The sequence below is a fragment of the Leopardus geoffroyi genome, chromosome C3, assembly GCF_018350155.1.
Source record: "Leopardus geoffroyi isolate Oge1 chromosome C3, O.geoffroyi_Oge1_pat1.0, whole genome shotgun sequence".
Lineage (NCBI taxonomy): Eukaryota > Metazoa > Chordata > Mammalia > Carnivora > Felidae > Leopardus > Leopardus geoffroyi.
The window spans coordinates 11,818,181-11,841,307 of NC_059338.1; the positions used below are offsets into that span (position 1 = coordinate 11,818,181).

General features: G+C 37.9%; 1 protein-coding gene across 3 annotated transcripts in view; it reads right to left on the minus strand.

Annotated features, from left to right (window-relative positions):
• The window catches only part of MARK1 (microtubule affinity regulating kinase 1), a 121,543-nt gene that overhangs the window by 36,101 nt on the left and 62,315 nt on the right, over window positions 1–23,127 (minus strand). For 2 of the 3 annotated variants that reach the window (XM_045455718.1, XM_045455717.1), the window contains exons 4-9: window positions 15,652–15,700; window positions 14,574–14,639; window positions 10,763–10,833; window positions 5,714–5,770; window positions 1,613–1,849; window positions 1,407–1,526 (exon numbers count right to left, since the gene is read on the minus strand). In XM_045455718.1, the coding sequence (XP_045311674.1) occupies window positions 1,407–1,526; window positions 1,613–1,849; window positions 5,714–5,770; window positions 10,763–10,833; window positions 14,574–14,639; window positions 15,652–15,700 (600 nt within the window). Of the gene's footprint in view, window positions 1–1,406; window positions 1,527–1,612; window positions 1,850–5,713; window positions 5,771–10,762; window positions 10,834–14,573; window positions 14,640–15,651; window positions 15,701–15,751; window positions 15,795–23,127 lie in introns of those variants that run through there. The other variant, XM_045455719.1, reaches the window with a different exon arrangement.

Genomic DNA, 23,127 nt, shown 5'->3' on the forward strand with positions numbered 1-23,127 from the left:
TGTTTAAACAAGTAAGTCAGTAAAAAATATCTGATATTTGATTCACTGGTATAAAGCATTTATAAAATAATTTCCCAATGGAAGTCACCATCTTTTAACTTCCATCAAAACATAAAACATACTGTACCTTTTGGTGGAAAATATTTGTGGAAATAAAGTTACAAAGCCCAAAGTAACCTGAGAGCTCTGTAACACAGTGAGCTCTGACTCGCCATAAAGCTGTCTCCTACCCAGCATGAAGTCTATGCCAGAAAGCCCCACTGCTACACTAAAAAGTCCAGTTCAAGTAAGGTTAACTCCCTGAATTCTCTACCCCATCTATTAAGGCAAATAAATGAAGACAAGAAAGTACCAGTGGATAATACATGCGGGATCTCTGAAATCGTCTTAGCACAGGTTAAAATATCATTCTTCAAAACAGATGGGCGAAATCCTTAGAAAGTGGTTTAATGGCAGCGTCAGAAGGAAAAAAGGTTAGACATTTTGGTTTTGTGAACCTCTGATGTTACGTGGCTATAACGTACTGAGTATATTTATAACCGCACAGTAGCATCTATTACAAATAACCTCGCGTGTGGAACGTATGTATGCAACACAACAGTGTGTTAAGAAATGAAATCCCTGTTTCCAGTACGTTCGACTTAAACTGTAAATTTTCTGTACTGATGTTGATTGTTCTCTTTAAAAAAATTTAAGTTTTTTTAATGTTTATTTATTTTTCAGAGAGAGAGAGAGAGAGAGAGAGAGAGAGAGAGAGAGAATACGAGCAGGGAAGGGGCAGAGAGGGAAGGAGACACAGAATCCGAAGTAGGCTCCAGGCTCTGAGCTGTCAGCACAGAGCCCGACCTGGGGCTCGAACCCACAGAGTAGCGAGATCATGACCTGAGCTGAAGTCGGACGCTCAACCAACTGAGCCACCCAGGGACCTTCTGTAAAATTTTTTAATGTCAGCTACTAATTTCAGATACGGTCATGAAATATTCACTGGATTAGAACTTCGACTATCTTTTCTTTTATCCTTGAAATACCAGTATTTCCTGCTGCACACAAGGCTCCCACTTTGGAGCAATTTCTGATGGGCCAGGTTTTCCTCCATCTCCAACAAAAAGTCCATTTCATTCCTATTTTTATGTTGTTTTAATTTAATACTTCACTGCAGGACAAAGAAGAAATAACAGTCTTTAAAGAAGCCGAACATGACAACTTCTGAGCAGGGGAAGAATCATGCCACCTTCCCTAGCCCTGAATTTACATGATTTGCCCATTTTCTAAGAAACAAAAGACCAAAAAACAAAAACAAACAAACAAAAAAACACAACAAAAGCCACAGGGGAAAAATTATTTAGAATGCTCTTGGAATATTTTAATTGTGAAACTTTAAACGCGGAGTACAAACAATAACTTACTTCTAAGCTGCCTCTCTTTATTGGATTCAGCACCAATAATTTCTTCAGAAGATTTTCACAGTCGGTGGACATATAGAAGGGAATACGGTACTTTCCTCGTAAGACTCGCTCCCGTAGTTCCTTAAGAAGGCAAAGAAAGTACTCCTAACTGGCTCCTGAAATGATCATGCCTGAGATAAAACATTAGTACCGACTTCCACCGATACCTTCAAATTCTGGCCATCGAAAGGCAACGAGCCGCTGACTAATGTATAGAGAATGACGCCGAGGCTCCACACATCCACTTCAGGCCCATCGTACTTCTTTCCTTGGAAAAGCTCGGGGGCAGCGTAGGGTGGGCTTCCACAAAATGTGTCTAATTTGTTCCCGACTGTAAATTCATTACTGAAACCAAAGTCAGCAATTTTGATATTCATATCAGCATCAAGGAGAAGATTTTCAGCCTGCGAGGAAAATTAAAAAAAAAAAAAGAAAAGAAAAACGACAATGTAAATGCCTACACAAAATAAAATATTCATTATAACTGTTTCAGATCTCAAACATGTATTTCTTCCTTCTCATTTTTATGCATATCAGATTTAGAAGCCCAGCACGGTGTTTCAATGCATAACTGTTCAGAATCGCATCCATGTAAGACTGAATGTTAACACTATATAAGTGAAGCTCTCGTCTATAGGAGTATCTGCAGCTGTTTAAGAAAAGTTACTGAGAACGCTTTTTCTTCCAAGTTACTTTATTTATTTATTTATTTTTATTTTTAAAATTTTTTTTTTTTCAACGTTTATTTATTTTTGGGACAGGGAGAGACAGAGCATGAACGGGGGAGGGGCAGAGAGAGAGGGAGACACAGAATGGGAAACAGGCTCCAGGCTCTGAGCCATCAGCCCAGAGCCCGACGCGGGGCTCGAACTCACGGACCGCGAGATCGTGACCTGGCTGAAGTCGGATGCTTAACCGACTGCGCCACCCAGGCGCCCCTCTTCCAAGTTACTTTAAACCCATTTTTTTTCTTCACTGTAAGAAACATCCTGGAACCGTACCTTAATATGACCTATGTCAAGAAATGTAAGTTGACATAACACTAACCCTTCTTGGGCTTAAACCAACAAGGTTAGGGGCGCCTGGGTGGCTCAGTCGGTTCAGTGTCTGCCTTCGGCTCAGGTCATGATCTCACAGTTTGTGAGTTCGAGCCCCACGTCGGGCTCTGTGCTGACAGCTCGGAGCCTGGAGCTTGCTTCGGATTCTGTGTCTCCCTCTCCCTCCGCCCCTCCCCTGCTTACACTCTGTCTCTAAAAAATAAATATTAAAAAAAAAAACCCAACAAGTTTACTCAAAAGTGCTCTATTTTAATAGACCATCACTGATTAATGCAAAGCTCAAGAGCATACCTAAAATAACTGCCAGTCGGGGGTTCTGTGCTATTGAATTAAACCTTTCATCTTCTCTGATAGAATGCTTCCTCAACAAAGTTCTGTTCTTTTAGTAAAACAAAACAATACAACACAGCCTCCACTAGATCTTGTTTAAGTTTCTTTTTGCTGTTCTAAAACTAGATTCTCCTCTTCTGGAGGTATATTTTGGTAGAAAGCAGTGATTTCCACCCTCGTGTTTTCAGATGCTGTTTTTCCAAGATCCTAAAACAGAATCATTAAAAAAAAAAAAAAAAAAAGTTGAAATGTGCCTTTTGTAAACACAAGCTGAATTGCTTGTGTTTACAAAAGGCACATTTCAACCTTTTTTTTGTACATGTCTCGTTTCAAACTCTTATAACTGATAGACTAAGGAAATTATTTATTACATTGTAGATGTGTTTTATGAGGTCACCAAAGGGAGTACAATTTGGCTAAAATGAAAGGCAGACTTCTCTGCCTCGCCGGAGAGCCAGGCACTCTGTCCACCTTGCAGCATTTCCCTCCCTCGCCTTCCTTCTTTTTCCTTTCAAAGGTGTGCTAGCTTGGGATAGCTATTCTAAAAAAGGGAGGTATGTTTAGCACCCAAAAATACGACAATAATGTGGCGTCACTTATGACATGAATATTGCGACAGCACATACACTTGGGACATTTCTATTAAAACCTAACATTTACAGACCGGTGTGACAAAACCATCTGATGTTCTGATGTAAGAGCCTGGTCACTGTAAATTTCCGGGGCCATGCGTGAGCAAGTGGGGCTTTTTGGGTCTCCGTGAAGATGTCTGGATGGATGTGACAGTACGCAGGCTGCGTCGGAAGGGCAGAGCTGGAGGGGGTCTGAGATCTGCTCCAGGAGCATGAGGGAGAGCCCATCCCCCACACTGCAGGGAAACTCGGTGCTGCACATGATTTTAGTTTCTCAGATTTCTTTCCATGTAAGAAATGAGATAAGCTGGGCGTCAAACGTATAGTCAGGGGAACACTCCTCTGCTTTCTCTTTCTTTGTGGAAGTGATTTCTCCCTAAAATAGCTGTGGGAGGAAATGGAGAAGGAAAATTTGGGAGCAGTAGAAGATCTGCAACCTCAGAAAAATGGGGCCAGAATATGGGATTAGACTCTTGACAACTGCTTAAGACAGTACTTTTAAGTATAATATGAACCAGGGCTAGTAGCTGACAGACGACCTGGGAAAAAAATGTAAAAAAGAAAAATAGACTCCTAGGTAAGGTACAATGAAAGTTCAGTTTGGAAGAAGAGAGAAAAAGGGGGAAAAAAGACAAATATTTTAGCCCCAGGACCTTCTACTTCCATTAAAAAAAAAAAAAGAAAAGAAAAGAAAAGAGCACACCTGTTTGGCCACACCATTTCTTTCTTTTTAAAAATTATTTTATATTTTTAAATTTCTCTTTATTTATTTGAGAGAGACAGAGACAGAACGAGTGGGGAAGGGGCAGAGAGAGAGAGAGAGAGAGAGAGAGAGAGGGAGAGAGAGAACCCCAAGCAGGCTCCACACTGCCAATGCAGAGCCTGATATGGGGATTGAACCCATGAAACTGAGATCAGGATCTGAGCCGAAACCAAGAGTTGGACGCTTAACTGACTGAGCTACCAGGCGCTCCTGAAATTATTTTACATTTTTAAATAAAAATGGTGTGTGTACTTAAGGCATGCAACACGATGATTTGATATATATACACAGTGAAATGATTACAACAGCCAAGCTAATTAACATAGCACCTCCTCATTTAGTTACCATTTTTGTATGTGTGATGACAGCATCCGAAATCTACTCTCTTAGCAAATTTCCCAGTATTCAATACAATATCATTAACTTTTTGAATAGAACACTGAAAGCTCAGGCAGCCAAAGCAGAACTAAATGAGACTTCATTCAAATGGAAAAGCTTCTGCATAGCAAAGGAAAGGATCAACAAAAGGTATCCTATGGACTGGGAGAAAATATTTGCAAACCCTACATCTAATAAAGGATTAATATCTAAAATATATAAGGAACTCATACAACTCTGTAGCAAAAAACCAAACACCACAATGAAAAAATGAACAAAAGTCCCTAAACAGACATTTTCCCAAAGACGATACACAAATGGGCAACAGGTATATGAAAAGGTACAGAACATCACTAACCTCCAGGGAATTGTGAATCACAACCACAATGAGATAACACTTTCCACCTGTTAGGGTGGCTATCATCAAAAGTATAAAAGATAAGGTGTGTTGGCAAAAATGCGGAGCCAAGGGACCCCTGCACACCGTTGGTGGGAACATAAACTGGTGGAGCCATTATGGAAAAGAGGACAGAGATTCCTCAGAACACTGAAAGCAGTCCTTCTCCTGGGTATGTATCCAAAGTAAATGAAAGGGTACCTTGCAGAGATATCTGTGCTCCCACATTCATGGACACAAACCTTTCATGACTGTCACAACTTTTTATTCTGAAGTATGCTAGTTTACACTCATCACATGCACTGGACGTTCACAAAAGCACTTAAAGACTTCCCGTTCCTCGAGCTTTACTGTGGAGAGTGGACACTGGCAGCACGTCACACAAACCTGGTCCTGTGCTCGCTACCTTCCTTCTGGCGGAATGGGATCTCAGGCATTTTTAGATGGGGACAAAGCTCCACACTGATCTCTTACAACCAGCTCACTAATGGTGAATCAAATCCTCTAGCCTTTCATGCCAGATAACTTCTCCTTCGTACTTTCTTCATTTTCTCAGTGGAAATACTGCCTTCATGAAGTTGCTAGGAGGCAAATAAAAACCACTTTCCTCGGACAGAGCCCGGCACAATTAAGCAACCAAAAAGATGGCTCTCATACTACAAAGCAGCTGTTAACGATTTAGACTTTTTGTCATAGAATCAGTGGCTTACCTTAAGATCACGGTGAACAATGCACTTTTGATGGCAATACTGTACAGCAGATACAATCTAAAATAAATATTTGGATAAAAGATGTGTAATTATTTTATGGTAAAAACACTGCAATTTTCCTCCAATGATCACCTCCAACTAAGATAAATTACCAACTTAGATTTCAAAGTAATATTTCACCATTTCCCTCTTCTCTCAGCTCTGAAAACTACGTATGTTACACTTAAATGGAAAAGGTCACTTTTTTTCCAGTGTAGACACGCAGCATTCTCTCACTAAAAGACACTAAAATATTTCTTTGTCAGAGTCCGTGAAGATTTCTGTGGGCTGTTATATTTCTCTGCTGACATGATCAAATGTGTGCAATTTGTAGTTCTGATCAAATGGCTTATTCTAATGTTGGGATAACAGCTTTGGCACACATGAATCAGTCTATTTTAGGAATCATTATCAAATGTGTTCAAGGCATGTTTTTTCAAGCGAGGCCAATCAAAGGGGTATCTGGCATTGTCCTGTACTTATTCATACATAAGGAAATATAAAGAAATGGGAAAATTGTTCGGCCTTAAAACGAAACCCAAGTATCAAAAAAAAGAGGGAAAAATGAAATTTGATCTTAAAGCTGTTAGTAGGTCGGTCAGGCAGATTATTCTACCCCTGTAACTAGATACTGTATGCAATCATCATTTTTAACCATGACATAGGGTTCTTAGGGAACAGAGACTGAACAAGGAGGAACCCAATGGTAAGAGCCAAAGATACAAATGAGAAATAGGTTATAAACAATTCTATTATAGTTATTTTACTCCATAAAATAAAGACATTCAAAGAATCAGATAGTAATCAAGTTAAGAACTGTTTTGTACATGTAATCCCATCTGATGTACAGGACGGCCATTTTAATTCACAGAACATTCACTTCTGTGGATTCAGTTAAATGGAAACACGCTATGAATGCTGAATACTGGTAAGGCATTTACAAGTGGAGATAGAAATGAGATTTTTAAAAGTCTAAAGATGATGTGAAGTATGACCATGCTAATAGAAACATGGGTTAAAAAACGTTCAAAGTAGAAATGAGATTGATAGTTCAGTACTATAAAATTATTCTAATGTATATTAAAATGGTTCAGACAGAAACATGAATTCAAAACAAAATCCACACACAATGAGCAATATGTAATTCGATTAAATTCATTTTTGATTCAACAGTTTACTGAGTACCTGCTACGTGCAAGAAAATGTGCTGGCTGCTAGGGGAACACAAAATGAACATGACATGGACCGTGCCCTTAAGGAGCTGAAAGTCTGATTAGGAGAAAATATGTACATATCTTACATGTCTATGAGCAACCATAATACAAGGCAGAGTCATAGAAGCAGAGGTACAAAGAAGTGAGGGGAATCATATTACATAAAGAACAATTTCAGTTAGAAATGCTGCCTGGAGTAGGTGATATTTGATCTAAGCCATCCTTGAATGACAGTACTAAGTATTTCAGGATGAGATTTCGTGATGGGGAGGTAGGGGCAAGGTGGTGAAATGTACTGATGTTGAGACAACACAATGTATTTGAAAAGTAGGTGGGAAAATGATAATAGTGGCAGTAAATGTTGACAGGTTGGTAAAAACCTCCAAATTCCAAACTACACAGGTACCACAGAACCACTAAATGTTTTTAGGCAGAGCAATTGTGAATGAGTATGATCAATTTGAAGTGTAAATCCCTAAAATACAGCAGAATCTTGCAATGAATAGTTGTATTAATTTTCTTAAATATGCTTTAAATTTCTAATATCCAATTTTCATTAAAACACGTTTATTAGGCAAGAGATACATACTTATATGTAAATATCGATACACCTTTTAGAAAATGTTTATTTTTGACAGAAAGAGAGATATATAGAGAGAGGGGAGACAGAGGATCCAAAGCAGGTTCTGTGCTGATAGCAGAGAGCCTGATGCAGAGCTCAAACTCACAAACCATGAGACCATGACCTGAGCTGAAGTCGGAGACTTTAACCAACTGAGCCACCTAGGCGCCTCCCAGGCACCCAGTATTAATACATCTTAATGAATATATTATAAGGCTATTTTTGTATCATGGATGACAGAAATTTGCTGATAATACTGGTTTTCAAGACACTCTGTCTTAGTAACAGTGAAGAAGGCATGTTATAGATAATGATTCGGCTATCAAACATGCATTTCACATTAGACAGAATGATCTCTATGAAAGCAGTTCTAAAGGCATTTCTGCAATAAAAATCTCCTGAGCCTTAAAGTCTTAAGAATGGAAAGATAATTAAAGAGAATGCTCTGTATTAAGCATTTCATTCTCCCCAAACTCTATGACCTCTGACTTCTATCAGTTAAATATGGTGGCTTATAGTATTACGAAACTTACCTAGCAGGTACACTTTCTGCCATGAAAGAGAAGTTCTGCCTTCTGTCTGACTCACTGCAAGAATCCCCCATTCACAAGCCTGAATTTTACTGCATTATTCTATGGCCAGATCCTTCCATCCCAAAACATTCTGTACCTCCTTAAGTAGGATGTAGGAACTTCCTTGTGATTGTTCTTTTTTGGATCTTGAAAACACGATTTACAATCAGGCCTGAACTGACGCTAAAAACCAGACATGTCAGTGTTTTGCTATGAGGTGCAAATGTTGCGTTGCTTTGCAATTAATTTGTAAGTGAGTCAGGAACTCCCAAGTTTTAAGTTACTGTTATTGGAAGAGCGGAATCAATACTATGATTTTCTTGTAGGCCCTCACAACTTTAGGAATAGAGGAGCACTGTATGGTCAATGACTGCTAAAGTTCTCTTAAATTGTCTCTGGATGATTCTAACAGCAGAGTCAAGGACATAGATATGTAAATACTTGCTCATATAGTACATTCCTAAACTGTTAAAGTAATTTCATGATACAGAGCAAATAAAAATAAATGTACATTTATTCTTTGTCTTAACTAAATTTATAAAGTAAAATACGCACCTCGAAAGGAAACTGAAAAACAAATATATAACCTTTTGTCAAAATGACTACAAAACTGTGTGTACGTGTATCCCTCATTTAAAAAAAAATTTTTTTTTTTCAACGTTTATTTATTTTTGGGACAGAGAGAGACAGAGCATGAACGGGGGAGGGGCAGAGAGAGAGGGAGACACAGAATCGGAAACAGGCTCCAGGCTCTGAGCCATCAGCCCAGAGCCTGACGCAGGGCTCGAACTCACAGACCGTGAGATCGTGACCTGGCTGAAGTCGGACGCTTAACCGACTGCGCCACCCAGGCGCCCCTATCCCTCATTTTAAAAAACATGAGTTACCTTTTTAATTCTGAAGGAAGACATATAAATAGTAAATACATTTAATATGTATAATAAATAATTATAAAGGAAATATTTCCTATTGCATTACATTTTAAATAGCAACATGAAGAATATGAAACTGATTTCAAAAAATAATTCAGACTCTATTTTTAACATGAGCCAATGAGTAATTATGTGGATTTTATGACACTATCTATGTTCCAGCCTTCTATCCTGTTCCAACCCATCAGTAAAGATGGGCAAGTTCTTTATAATAGCAGACACTGTCACCTTCTCTAATTTCACAGACTACCCGACACAGTTTTGTCCACACAGTATGATTTCAGTCAATAAATACAGCCAGCTGACTAAAAGGAACAAGAGTGAGTAGCAGCAGTCTATAAAATATACAGTAAGATCCCAGCGGAAACATTTGATGTCAACTGTAATTTTCTTGCTGATTGGCTACTAACTATAACTTCATGACTGATACTGAGAGAACAATGGCTTTTAAAGTGATGACCTGAGCTTTACTTAGGGTGAGCCTCTGGCCCAGGACAGGAGAGCCCTGAACGGTATGTCCAGTTCATTCATGTGGCGTCCTCATTATCAGTTGTCTTTAGATTTCAGACATTTTAGGATGAATGTTTGAATGAAAGGGCCATACCTATCTTTGATATAAAGCATTTCACATATTATGCTCCAAAAAGTAATGACTCTGTGGGATAGCAACAACAGAGTTTTATAACACAAACTCACTTCATGACCAATTTGGAGAATACTATATCAAAAACAGGTGAAACAGTTTCTCTCTCTCTCTCTCTCTCTCTCTCTCTTCTCCAGAACTTTTAACTTCTTCAAATTGTTTATATGTTAACATACATGTAACATCTCTTAGAGGAGGCCTCTGTATAGGTATTCAGTGGATCCCAAACTTTTAACTGGAGAATGGGCATCCGTGCAGAAGTACCGAGCTAGTTTTAACTGAACTATTTTAAATTCACTAAGGTAAAGTTTGGGACACAACAAGTTGTCTGATGAAATTTTACTTCCATAAATTTTATGAACAATTTATAATTCATTAATTGTCATTTCCATCATCATTTATAAAGTATGTTAATTTTAATCACTTCATTCCTAAAAATTAGAAGTAAAAACCCTAGATGAACTTAAATTACTTTTCTTATATTTTCTATAAAAAGTCATATTCAATTTGAACTGGAAATATAAACATCTTACCATATTCTTCTCCCACATTTGTAAGGCTTCTTGCCTACTTAACTAAATAAAATTGACCACGGTTTGTAAATCTACAAAAACATGAGTTCTAATACCAAGACATCTTTAATGACAAAAGAAAAGAGAATAATGTCTTTAAGCACAATGCATATATACTTCATACATTAAGCTAATAATACTTGATAATTACTGGATAAAGGATTAAATATTTTTTTTCTTAGTTTAGTCTATATTTCCAGAACTATCAATGAATTGTCTTACCTATAAGACATTTCACTATTTACCACCATCTAAAAATAACCATATGCAACTATTTTAAATTTAAATTCAGGAAGAACAAACTTCTTTTTCAGTTCCCCATTCTTTAAAAAGTATAAGATAGCAGGACTTTTCCTCTTTAAAATACCATGTACTCTGAAGTCCAGTTTGTGATACTGTGCGTTGTACATCACTAAAAACATTAACAAAACAAAGTTAAAAACTACTTTCCATACCTGCCTAAATTTTGCACGGGCCTCTTTTTCTTTCATTCTTCCATGGGCAACTAAGTAATCAAATACTTCACCTGAATCAGAAAGGTAAAGCAATAAAATATACACAAATCTCCAATTAACAGTACAAGCAATGTCAAGTTCTTGCCTTGTTTTTAGAGCAGCTTTTGACCCACAATTTTCTGATAGTTTTACATAAATCACAAACTATTACATGAATAGAAAAAACAGGGAAAAATTACACACAGAATTGAGTGTCTGTTAGCAGCTTATGATTTAGCAAAACTCTTAAAAAATAAGTCATAAAAACATAACTGAGAAAACTTGCTTTCTGATTTCAAGTATTACATAAAAATACAGTCAACTCTTTATTATGCATTCAAATAAAGGGAAGCCACAGCATGAGCAATCAAAAATTATACCTGGCGTTGTATTTGGGGGCTACGTGTCAAACAAAGTAACAAAAGTCATGTTACGTTGGATCTCTCTCTTTTAAATTCTACTTGTCATGGAATCTTGGTCAAATTCCTTCGGACTGCTTCCATTCCCACTGATTTCGTGCTTTTCCTTCCTATACTCTGATTATGCTAGACCCACTATACTCATTTCATCTATTTTGGTTCTTAACTACTTATGCAGAATTAAATCATCTGGTGTGTGTCTCCTATTACTCTGAACCAACTTCAACGATCATATCTGCCCTATCCCCAGGACAGAACACAAAGTGGGTAGACAATACATACTTGTTGAAATAATTCAAACGAGAAACTGTGGAAATTTCCTATTAGACCCATTACTTTACATGTATATAAGTTTTTTTTTTTTCATTTTTCTCTAGTTAATACTTGTAAAAAAAAAACCCTAAATTACTATTTAGTGACAATATTAAAAATAAAATATCTCAGTATAAGGGAGAAATTTATTTTTAATGTCCTTATAATTTACACCAGATAGATATACATGTCTATTTAAAACTCCTAAGATGGCTTAAGGCATTCTTGTAAATATAGCAGAGTGGTTAAAAACCCAGGCTTTAGAATCAGACCAATTTTGTTATGAATCCCTGTTTAGCCCTAAGTAGCTACTGGGAGACATGAGGAAGACTTCTCAACTTTATTAAGATCCTGCTTCTATTTACTGCCTATCTCACATGGCTGTTATAAGGATTAAATGAAATAATGCATGTGCTTAGCACAGTGACTGGCATACAGTAAGCACTCAATAAATTATACATTTGTATCTCAGTATACGGTAAATTGTGTGTGTGTGTGTGTGTGTGTGTGTGTGTGTGTGTGTGTGTATGCAATATCAATCCTAGGATATCAATAAAACATTAAAAACCAAATATGTAATCATGTATGTCAGATGAAACTAATACACCTACAGTGTCAGACAACATATGACACCAGGCATACTTAAATGACTGAATGGGATGATGAAAATAGATGTGAGTGGATGCTCTAGTTGACCCATCACGGTAGTTAATTCCAGATATGTGAGTTTAGGCTGGGAAAGACATATGCAAGAATTCAAAAATATGGACCGCTCTTAAGTTCTGCCTAGGACATCCATAGCCCAGATGTTTACAAGACTTAGTCCTTCACTTATTATTTATTACTTGTTTATGATTTGCTTCCCCCAAAGAATGTAATCTTCTTGAGGGCAGGGACTTTGTGTTTGCTCACCCACGTGTTCCCAGCAGCTAGAATAACATGTGGTACATAACACACATCTAATAAATAATGTTTGCGTGAACGAAAGAAGAAATAAAACACACCATTCCAGAGCAGCCGAACACATTTAATAGGTTCTTTGGGATTAAATGTGGTTCAGAATCATAAAGGAGTTCCCTGCCTACCTAATCACAGAAAATCTTCTGCTCCATTAGTGAACCAGGATCAAAACTGATCTAAATACTCCTGACAAAGAAGCAGCTGTCTGACTCAACTCTTTTTCTCATGACAGATTCAATCCTAAAATATCTAGAAATTTCAGAGGAAAAATATTAAGTGTTGTTTATAAAAGTTACCTTGCCAGTTATAGATTAAAAAGGCAAGAAAATGATTCCAGATTTAGCACCACAGAACCATGACGGTTTTGTTAGAGGATCACCAACGGGCAAGACTCGGCGAAAACCTACCACTAGAAATCAGAACTGAATGAGAGAGCGCCTGGTATGGGCTGAACTCCGGTAAACACCTCTGCACACTGTACCCCACGGCCCTTCCTCACTGTGCTACTGAAGGAGAGCGGTGAGGATCCCACGCACTCTCTGTTCCTCCAGCCACTGCTCCCCTTCATCAGTGCCAATACAGAGTTGACTGCCCTTCCCGTTTATCGTTAAACAGCATACATATTAATATTAACACAGCCTTGTGGTGGTGCCCCTTCATAAAAACAGAAGTGTCCACCGATTTTTAGCAGTCTGTAATTTCTCATATCAAAGCTTATCTAGCCCCTTTCTCTACACTTTAGATCACCAAACGGGGGGGAAAAAAAGAGTCTAAGTGAACTAAAAATAACACCCAGGGTTCCCACGCTGACAAATTGTTATATAAAATCTAACTAAAGGATAGAAAGAGAAAGAATCCATTATGTGGTATCCATACATTCACTAATTTTATTACAGACCTACAACTCATACAAATTTGCATGGCTGTATTAATATTTTAAAAAATCCTATAATAATAAGCCTTAATGACATAGGTTTTCACGTTAAGTCAAAAAACCTACATTAAAATACTTTCAGGATGAGAAAAGGCTTTGCAAAAAACCAAACCTACTGGAACTTTCAGTTTGCATTAAAAACTGAAAAAGCTATTAAAATAGATGTAATATTTATAGTAAACATTTTTAGAAATCCAAGAAACAGTACAAAAATACATAGTTTAGGTATAATAGACTAGAATAAATCCTCTTTATTCTTACATACAAATCTACACATTAGCTGAAAGGATCAACACTAAATTCAACCCTAAGTTTTTCTACTGATTAGCAAAAAAGCTAATTAGCCACAGTGGTTTACATAATTTCAGCTGCTCTCCTCTTTTTCAATTGCTTAACACCTTCAAGCATTCTGTTTTACTGGTTCAATGATTTAGCTTCAGAAATTTTTAAATGTGTTTCTAAGAAAGTTCTGTGCCTCAAAGTCACAACAGTAACTTTGAGCCAACATCTGTCTCCTTTGAGGGAAATTGTGGAAGATGAAGCTGCTTTTGTTATATACCAGTGTTTGAATCCTTCCCATTTTCGACACTATGTAGTCAAAGTATCCATTACATTCGACACATGCATCTGTATTTCTGTCAACTCAGTCCTCTAACTTATAACATGTATAAATCGATACTTGTTTAAATCGAGACATTTTATGGATTATCTTGAAAATCCATGTATATTGAGACTCTGTCATATGTGACCAACCTCTGGCCCAGAACACACTTTTACTATAAACTTTATCAGATACATTGTGAATTTGAAATTTCCTTATAGCCAAGTGCTTCTAATCACAATATTATGACATATTATAATATGTAGAGAAGAGAATCAAAACATTCATAACAATGTAAATTTAGGGTTTTGAAAACTGTCTTTAGGCAATTTTATGTAAGCCAAAAATCCAACTTTTAAATGTAGGATCAATAGGTCTTGAGAGCAAACACTGAATTTTCCTTAAGATATACCACTTAAAAGCATTTTAAATAAAACTGTCGATTCATTAGTAACAGTGAACACGTAAGTGTTATAATAAACCTTGGGGTGTTGATAGTTCTGTATGTCTCATCAAAGATAACTTTTCCACCCCTCTCATCCTTACCCCCACTCGCATACTCCATGACTAAATAGAGGGTCTTCTCCGTTTCAATAACTTCAAACAATTTTACTGAAAAAAAAATTAGAGATATAACTGTAATTGTTAGCATATATGGGATATGCTTTAAGAAAATTTAAGGTAATCCTAAGCCAGTGGAAAATCTGAGTATTTACTAAAAATTATTAATGACAATTTTAAACTGAAAAATTCTCTCAAAGGTAATTACTACTGTGGAAGAAAACCACTTACCACAAAGTGATTTGGAACCAAATCTGTTGGGTCAAAAGAGTTAAGTTTCTGGGATTAAAAACCATTACTTTTTCTAATGAGAAGAATATAATAAAAAGGAGAAGCTTAAAATCAGGATAAAATTTTAACTAAAGCTTAAAAGAGACTGTATTATAACAACACATATGTTGCACTATCATAAAATGTTGACCAATCTTTGGTACAGAAACAAAAATATTCTATAATTATGTGGTATTATAAAAGTTTTTGGTTAAAAAAAAAACACACCAAATTATCAGACTTACATAGTTGAAATGATATACCACAAATAATCACATTAATATCTCTAGTAAATATAATATTTTTAAATGTGAAAGAAACAAGTGTTTAGAAAATGGGCAGGTTAAAAGAAGAATTACTTTTTCCTTATCATCCATTGACTTGATATGTTACATGTAATCAATCTATTTATTTGTAAATGTAGGGGAAAACCAGAACTCATAGGAATAAATTCACTAAAATTGAAATCACCCCTATTTTCTTTAAAATTCAAATTAGTTATTTTGCCCTATGATCAAACCTAAATGCATATTATCAAATTATCTGGAATTGATTTCTTATAAATACTGCAATGGCAAGCAATCTCTAGGGCAATTTAGAAGGGAGATACAAAAAATATTCATATGCATTAACTCCAAGTCAAATGTATTATTTTAATGGAGAGCTTAAGACAGCAATGCAGTAGAAAATAGCCTTCAATTGCAGCCTTCAATTTCTATAAAATTCTACCTTTTCAAATAGTCTCAAATTAAGGAATATACTTCATCATTAATTGTATACATGAATTGCATACCTATGTTAGGATGATTTAATATCTTCATTATTCGTACTTCTCGAAACAACTGTTAAAGAAAACAGGTAGACATATTTCTGTTAAAACCATTCGCTTGAAGAAATTCATCTTCGTACAAGACACTAGAAGATCCTGGTAATGAGCTAAGAAAGAAACAAGAGATTTGTTTCTCAGATTGACCTCTAACTCTGCTGAGGCTTGATTTCCAGGACAATTATAATGAGATGAACTCAGATGCTTCTGTTTGCGTGTGTACATGTGTGTGAATACACCACATACAATAAAACTTGCACTTTTATTTGACTACTCTTCATTACTGGCAATAAAAGAAAAATACTGTGGAAATGAAACTAAATGATCTCTCACGTGATTTTTATCCAAAACCAAGCTTCCTTGGAGGCTGGGGTGGTGGGGAGGGGAAGGGGGTGGTGGTTCTGATACTTTAGTCATCTCTACTGGTTGATCAGGCACTTTATGAAAGATTAAATGATATAAACCTACACTAAGTAAAATTTGAAAAGGAAACAAGACTATTTTCAGTAGCATTTTTAAGGAGACTTGTATAATAGTAAAGGACAATAAAAATTTATTTACCACATTATATAAAACCAAAACATACTGAAAATAAGTCACTTGAAACACGAATGTTAAAAATTCATGCCTTTTATTTTTCAATATAGGGCCCATTTTTCAAAAGTGTGATCTGGCATTTTTTTGCTCTATGCCGTCTTTTGAGTACATGTTAAGTTCCAAATCAAGCATCTAGTTCAGGAAAACAGAAGGGCCAATAACTGATAATATTCGAAAAAAGTCTATATTATGACATATGATCTAAGGTTAATGCTTTCAGAGGGGAAATTTCTCCAAGGAAGATATACAAATGGCCAGAAAGAATGTGAAAAGAAGCTCAACATCATTAATCATTAGGGAAATGCAAATCAAAACCACAATATGAGGTGACCCTTCAGACTCAGGATGGCTACTATTAAACAAAACAAAATAACAAGTCTTGGCAAGGATGTGGTTAAAGTATATATACCTAAAAGCAGGGACTCAAACAAGCATTTGTTGTATACCTATGTTCACAACAGCTAAAAGGAAGAAGCAGCCTGAGTTTCAACTGATGAATAAATGAACAAAATGCCGTATATACATACAATAGAATAATATTGTCTTTTTTTTAATTAACAAAACAATTTTTTTTTAATTTTGAGAGAGAGCATGCACGAGTGAGGGAGGGGCAGAGTGAGGGAGGGGCAGAAAGAGAGAAGGAGAGGGAGAATCCCAAGCAGGGCTTGATCCCATAAACTGTGAGATCACGACCTGAGCCGAAACCAAGAGTCGGACGCTCACTCAACTGAGCCACCCAGGCACCCGGGATAAGATTCAGTCTTAAAAAGGAAAGACATTCTGACATACACTAAGATGGACAAACCTTGAGGACATTAGGCTAAATGCAATAAACCAGTTGCAGGAGGAGAAATACCGTATGATTTCCCGTGTATACTAGGTATGTAGAATAAGGTCAAACTAATAGACACAGAAGTCAGCCAAGGCCTGGAGTGACTGAGGCAAAGAGTTTCACTGTCTAATGGGTATAGAGTTCTCAGTTTGGAAGATGAAAAAAGTTCTGAAGATGGCCGGTGGTGATGTGTACACAATAATATGAATGTATTTGACACCACTGAACTGTATGTTTAAAAATGGTTAAAATGGTAAATCTTAGGTGTACTTTCACACAAGTTAAAAACAGAATATAATGTGTTGATATGCCTCAAAAAATTTCACACCAATGATAAACCTACGTAAGGCTTATCTACCACTAAAATCTCATCCTAGCTCTCCTGCATTATCTACAGAAACTTGGGAGTCATCCTTAACTACATGCCTCCCTGAAGTCTGCACATCAGATCTATCACCAAGACCTACTGACCCGACCTCCAAAATTCATCTCACATCTGTCAACTTCTATCTATCCATACAGGCAACACTGTCACACTGAATCCCATAGGTCTCTATACATCCATTCTGCATTCTCTTTTCTGTCCTCCCATCCTCCAACCCATTAACCATGCAGCACTACACTGCTGATCACCACTGCTGGTTTTCCAATGCCATTAGAACAGGATCTTAAACATGGGCTACCAGGCCTTGAAAATCAGTATCTTGCCTACCTTGCCATGCTTATCTCATGACACTACGTACCATCGACATGGATGTCTCCTAGATGGACTTCACTTAAGGCAACCAGCCATCTTTCTCAGTTGAACTTGCTAAGATCCCTCACTACTCAGGGCCTTTGCACACGCTCTTCCCCCCTCTGCCTGGAATGAATGCTCTTCATTCACTTTTTGAATTATGAAATATTTCAAACTTGTTAAAAAGTACAGAAACAAATATAGCACTTACCTCTGTATTCACTATCAAGATTAAACAACTTATGTTAATGTTCTGCAATATTTTCATGAGATTTTATTTTTAAGAAAAATTATGAATTTTAATTATTTAATAAAATATGAAGACATTAATCATTCTAGTCATAGCTAGAGTATCCCTCTCTATCTTTTTCTTCCTCCCCATCCTAGGTAAAACCACTACCCTAATGCTGGTATATAACAAGCTATAAGCTTTTATTAATTTTCTATAGTGCATATATAAATAGCAATATTAACTTTTTTGTGTTTTAAACTTTATATAAGTGGAGTCATATTGAATATATCTCTCTAAGCTTATTTTTTCTTCAACATTATGTTTCTTTGTTCTATCCCTGGTATGTATTGATCTGGTCCATTTACTTTAATTGCCATGTTCCATTACAGTACATGAAGAAACTACAGTTTATACACTGTTCTATTGAGGATGCTTAACTTACTGATGTATTTTCCCTACTGCAGTCAGTGCTATAACGAAAATTCTTGACACGTTCACGGAAGTCCATCGTTTACATTAGGGTTCAGTCTCTGTGTTGTACATTCCAGGGGGTTCAACAAATGTATAATGACACGTATCCAACACTACAGTATCACACAGACTAGTTTCACTGCCCTAGATATCCCCCATGCTCCACCTACTCACCCTTCCCTCCCATAAATCCCTGACAACCACTAATCTTTTTTACTTTTTCCATAATTTTACCTCTTGAGAAGATCATACGGCTGGAATCATGGAATATGTGGCCTTCTCAGATTGACTTCTTTCACTTAGTTAATATACATTCAATGTTCCTCCGTGTCCTTCCATGACTTGACAGAGCATTTATTTTTAGCACCGAATGATATTTCATTGTATGGATGTACCAGTTTATTTACCCGTTAACCTACATCTTGATTGCGTCCAAGTTTTGACAATTACAAATAAAGCTGCTATAAACCGTGTGCAGGTTTTTGTGTGGATGTAAGTTTGCAACTCATTTGGGTAAATGCCAAGGAGGATGACTGGTGGATTTTACGGTAGGTATGTTTAGTTCTGTAAGAAACCACCAAGACTGTCTTCCAAAGTGGCCATGCCATTTTATATTCCCGCCAGCAATGAGAGTTCTCATTACTCTACATCCTTAGCAGTATTTGGCATTGTTAGTGTTTTGTATTTTCACATTCTAATAGGTGTGTGGTGGCACCTCACTGTTGTTCAAATTTCCAATTCCTAATAACAGACGGCGTTGATCATCTTTCCATATGCTTATTTGCCATCTATATGTTTTCTTTGATGAGATGTCTGTTCAGATCATTTGACCACTTTTTAATTGGTTGTTTGTTTTCCTGAGTCTTTTCAAGCCAATTTTCGAGCCTGCATTTCCAACAATACCAGATGCCTGTGGATCGTAGTGAACATGGATTGTTCATCAAACACCTTTTTGTTTCTACTTTGCACCATCAGGGAATGGGTCATTCTCATGAGCAGTCCTGGAGGCCCTGGGCAGAGGGGGCCAGAAGTCACATACCCTCACTTCCTCCTTGAGGCTCTCAGGGAGATTGGTGGTCTGAGTGGTTGGTCTGAGTGGGGTGCTCAGGTCAGCAGAGGGAACCATGTCCAGGGGGCACCAGACATAGGACTGAGGAGATGCCGCCCCTGCTCAGACTTGTGAGGACTGATGGCAGGGGTAGAGTCCCGAGGGATCTCCTGTGTTCTGGGTGAGGAGTCCCCTCAGAACACACACAGGGTTCTTTTTTTTGGGGGGGGGGGCAGGGGGAGACAGAGAGAGAGCACAAGTGGGGGAGGGGCAGAGAGAGAAGGAGACACAGAATCCAAAGTGGGCTCCAGGCTCCGAGCTGTCAGCACAGAGCCCAATGCGGGGCTCAAACCCATGAACCGTGAGATCATGACCTCAGCCAAAGTCGGACGCTTAACCGACTGAGCCACCCAGGTGCCCCCACAGCGCTCTTACCTTAGCTGCTGACACCATCTAGGCCTCCCCTGTCTACTTACCTAATGCCCCCCTCCTCTGAACAAGACCCTTACCTCCCTGAGAGCCCCAAAGAAGTAAAAGAGGAAGTACCTCCCAAAGAGGAAGTAAGGGGCCCATCATCACGTCACCTTTGCCCAGGGACTCCCTGGGCTGATGGCACGTGCAGGACTCCGTGGGTTAGATTTTCAGAAAACGTGTACTTCTGGTTTCAAACTTTTTTTTTCTCTTGCTACAGCACATTAGCAGATAAAATTCACACACTAATAGATAAAATTTACATGTGAGTGTATTATAAAGAATAAACACAAATAGTCCCTGTTTTGGTTTTGCTATACTATACAGGTTTTAAAGTAGCTGGACTGGCTATCAATATGAGCAGCAATACTGTAAGTTTCATTTGCATTCTTCAGTATTATCATTATCGTGTCTTTGCAACAGGAAAGTGCCCAATACCAATCTTGTTCTCTACGCTTACATATAAATAAACTGCCCGTTTTCTTTACTTAGTCTTGCTTTCTTATTAAGACTTCACCTGTTAACTTGTTGTATCTGACTATAAAAGCACAACTCACCAGCACTGCAGTACAGAAGCCTGTTAACTGGCCCCCACACCCCTCTGCAAATCTAACGCGCACCATCCGAGCACCCTCAACACTCAGTCCACGGTGCGCCCCGCGTCCTTGCACTCCTTAAGTTGAACAGAATGCTTACCAGAGGTGATCTAGGTCCCAAACATATTTGTCGGGTATACGTGTTACTGTAAATAGATAGTTTAATTAGTATATCTGTTTTCTTCTTTTTTTCTTAATTTCTATTTATTTTTTAAATGTACATCCAAGTTGGTTAGCATATAGTGCAACGGTGATTTCAGGAGTAGATTCCTTAATGCCCCTTACCCATTTAGCCCACCCCCTTCCCACAACCCCCCCTGGAACCCTCTGTTTTTTCTGCATATTTAAGTCTCTTATATTTTTGTCCCCCTCTCTGTTTTTATATTATTTTTGCTTCCCTTCCCTTATGTTCATCTGTTCTGTGTCTTAAAGTACTCATATGAGTGAAGCCATATGATATTTGTCTTCTCTAATTTCGCTTAGCAGAACACCCTCTAGTTCTATCCATGTAGTTGCAAATGGCAAGATTTCATTCTTTTTGATTGCCGAGTAATACTCCATTGTATATCTATATCACATCTTCTTTTCTTTCTCAATTTTTTTTTTTAACATTTATTGATTTTTGAGACAGAGAGAGACAGAGCATGAACAGGGATGGGTCAGAGACAGAGAGGGAGACACAGAATATGAAACAGGTTCCAGGCTCTGAGCTGTCAGCACAGAGCCTGATGCGGGGCTCGAACCCATGAACTGCGAGATCATGACCTGAGCTGAAGTCGGACGCTTAACCAACTGAGCCACCCAGGCGCCCCTATCACATCTTCTTTATCCATTCATCTGCTGATGGACATTTGGGCTCTTTCCATACTTTGGCTATTGTTGATAGTGCTGCTATAAACATTGGAGTGCATGTGCCCCTGTGAAACAGCATACCTGTATCCCTTGGATAAATACCTCATAGCGCAATTGCTGGGTTGTAGGGTAGTTCTATTTTTAGTTTTTTTGAGGAACCTCCATACCGTTTTTCAGAGTGGCTGCACCAGTTTGCATTCCCACCAGCAGTGCAAAAAAGATCCTCTCTCTCAGCATCCTCGCCAACATCTGTTATTGCCTGAGTTGTTAACGTTAGCGATTCTGACAGGCGTGAGGTGGTATCTCACTGTGGTTTTTATTTGTATTTCCCTGATGATGAGTGATGTTGAGCATTTTTTCATGTGTCGGTTAGCCAGGTGGATGTCTTCTTTGGAGAAGTGTCTATTCATGTCTTTTGCCCATTTCTTCGCTGGATTGTTTTTTGGGTGTTGAGTTTGATAAGTTATTTATAGATTTTGGATACTAACCCTTTATCTGATAGGTCATTTGCAACTATCTTCTCCCATTCCATCAGTTGCCTTTTAGTTTTCCTGATTGTTTCCTTTGCTGTGCAGCTCTTTATTTTGATGAGGTCCAAATAGTTCATTTTTGCTTTTGTTTCCCAGAGGCAATCTGGAGACGTGTTGAGTAAGAAGTTGCTGCGGCCAAGGTCAAAGAGGTTTTTGCCTGCCTTCTCCTCCAGGATTTTGATGGCTTCCTGTCTTACATTGAGGTCTCTCATCCATTTTGGGTTTATTTTTGTGTATGGTGTAAGAAAGTGGTCCAGGTTCATTTTTCTGCATATCGCTGTCCAGTTTTCCCAGCACCACTTGCTGAAGAGACTGTCTTTATTCCATTGGATATTCTTTTCCTGCTTTATCAAAGATTAGTTGGCCATACGTTTGTGGGTCCATTTCTGGGTTCTCTATTCTGTTCCGTCGATCTGAGTGCCTGTTCTTATGCCAGCACCACACTGTGTTGATGATTACAGCTTTGTAATACAGCTTGAAGTCTGTATATTCGCTTTCTATCGCTGAGTAAGAAATTACCACACTCTAGCAACTTGTAATGACACACATTTATCATCTCACAGTTTCTGTGCATCAGTAGGGCTTCATTGGGTCCTCTGGCTCCCATCGAGGTGCTGCAGTCTCATCCAGGGGTCTGACTGGGGAGGAATCCATTTCCAAGCTAACCCAGGCTACAGCTTTAGGACTGAGGATGCTGGTTTCTTACTTGCTCTCGAGCAGAGGCCACCCTTACCTCTTAGAGACTGCTTACATGTCCTTGCCAAGTTAGGCTTCTCCAACATGGCTGTTTACTATATTCAAGCCAGCATGGATAATCTTTAGGGCATGTTGGCTAGAAAGGCAGTTTTATATAACATAATGTAATCATGGGAGTGAAATCCCATCACCTTTTCCATATTCTGTTGGTTAGAAACAAGTCAATGGTCCCGCCCACATTCAAGGGGAAGGGATTATACAAAGGTGTGAACACCAGAAGTGGGGATCACAGGCAGTTGCCTTAAAGTTTGTCCAATACAATTAAATGTTACATAAACCAATGAATTCAAGTTTGTTGTTTAACAAAAAACAAAACAAAACA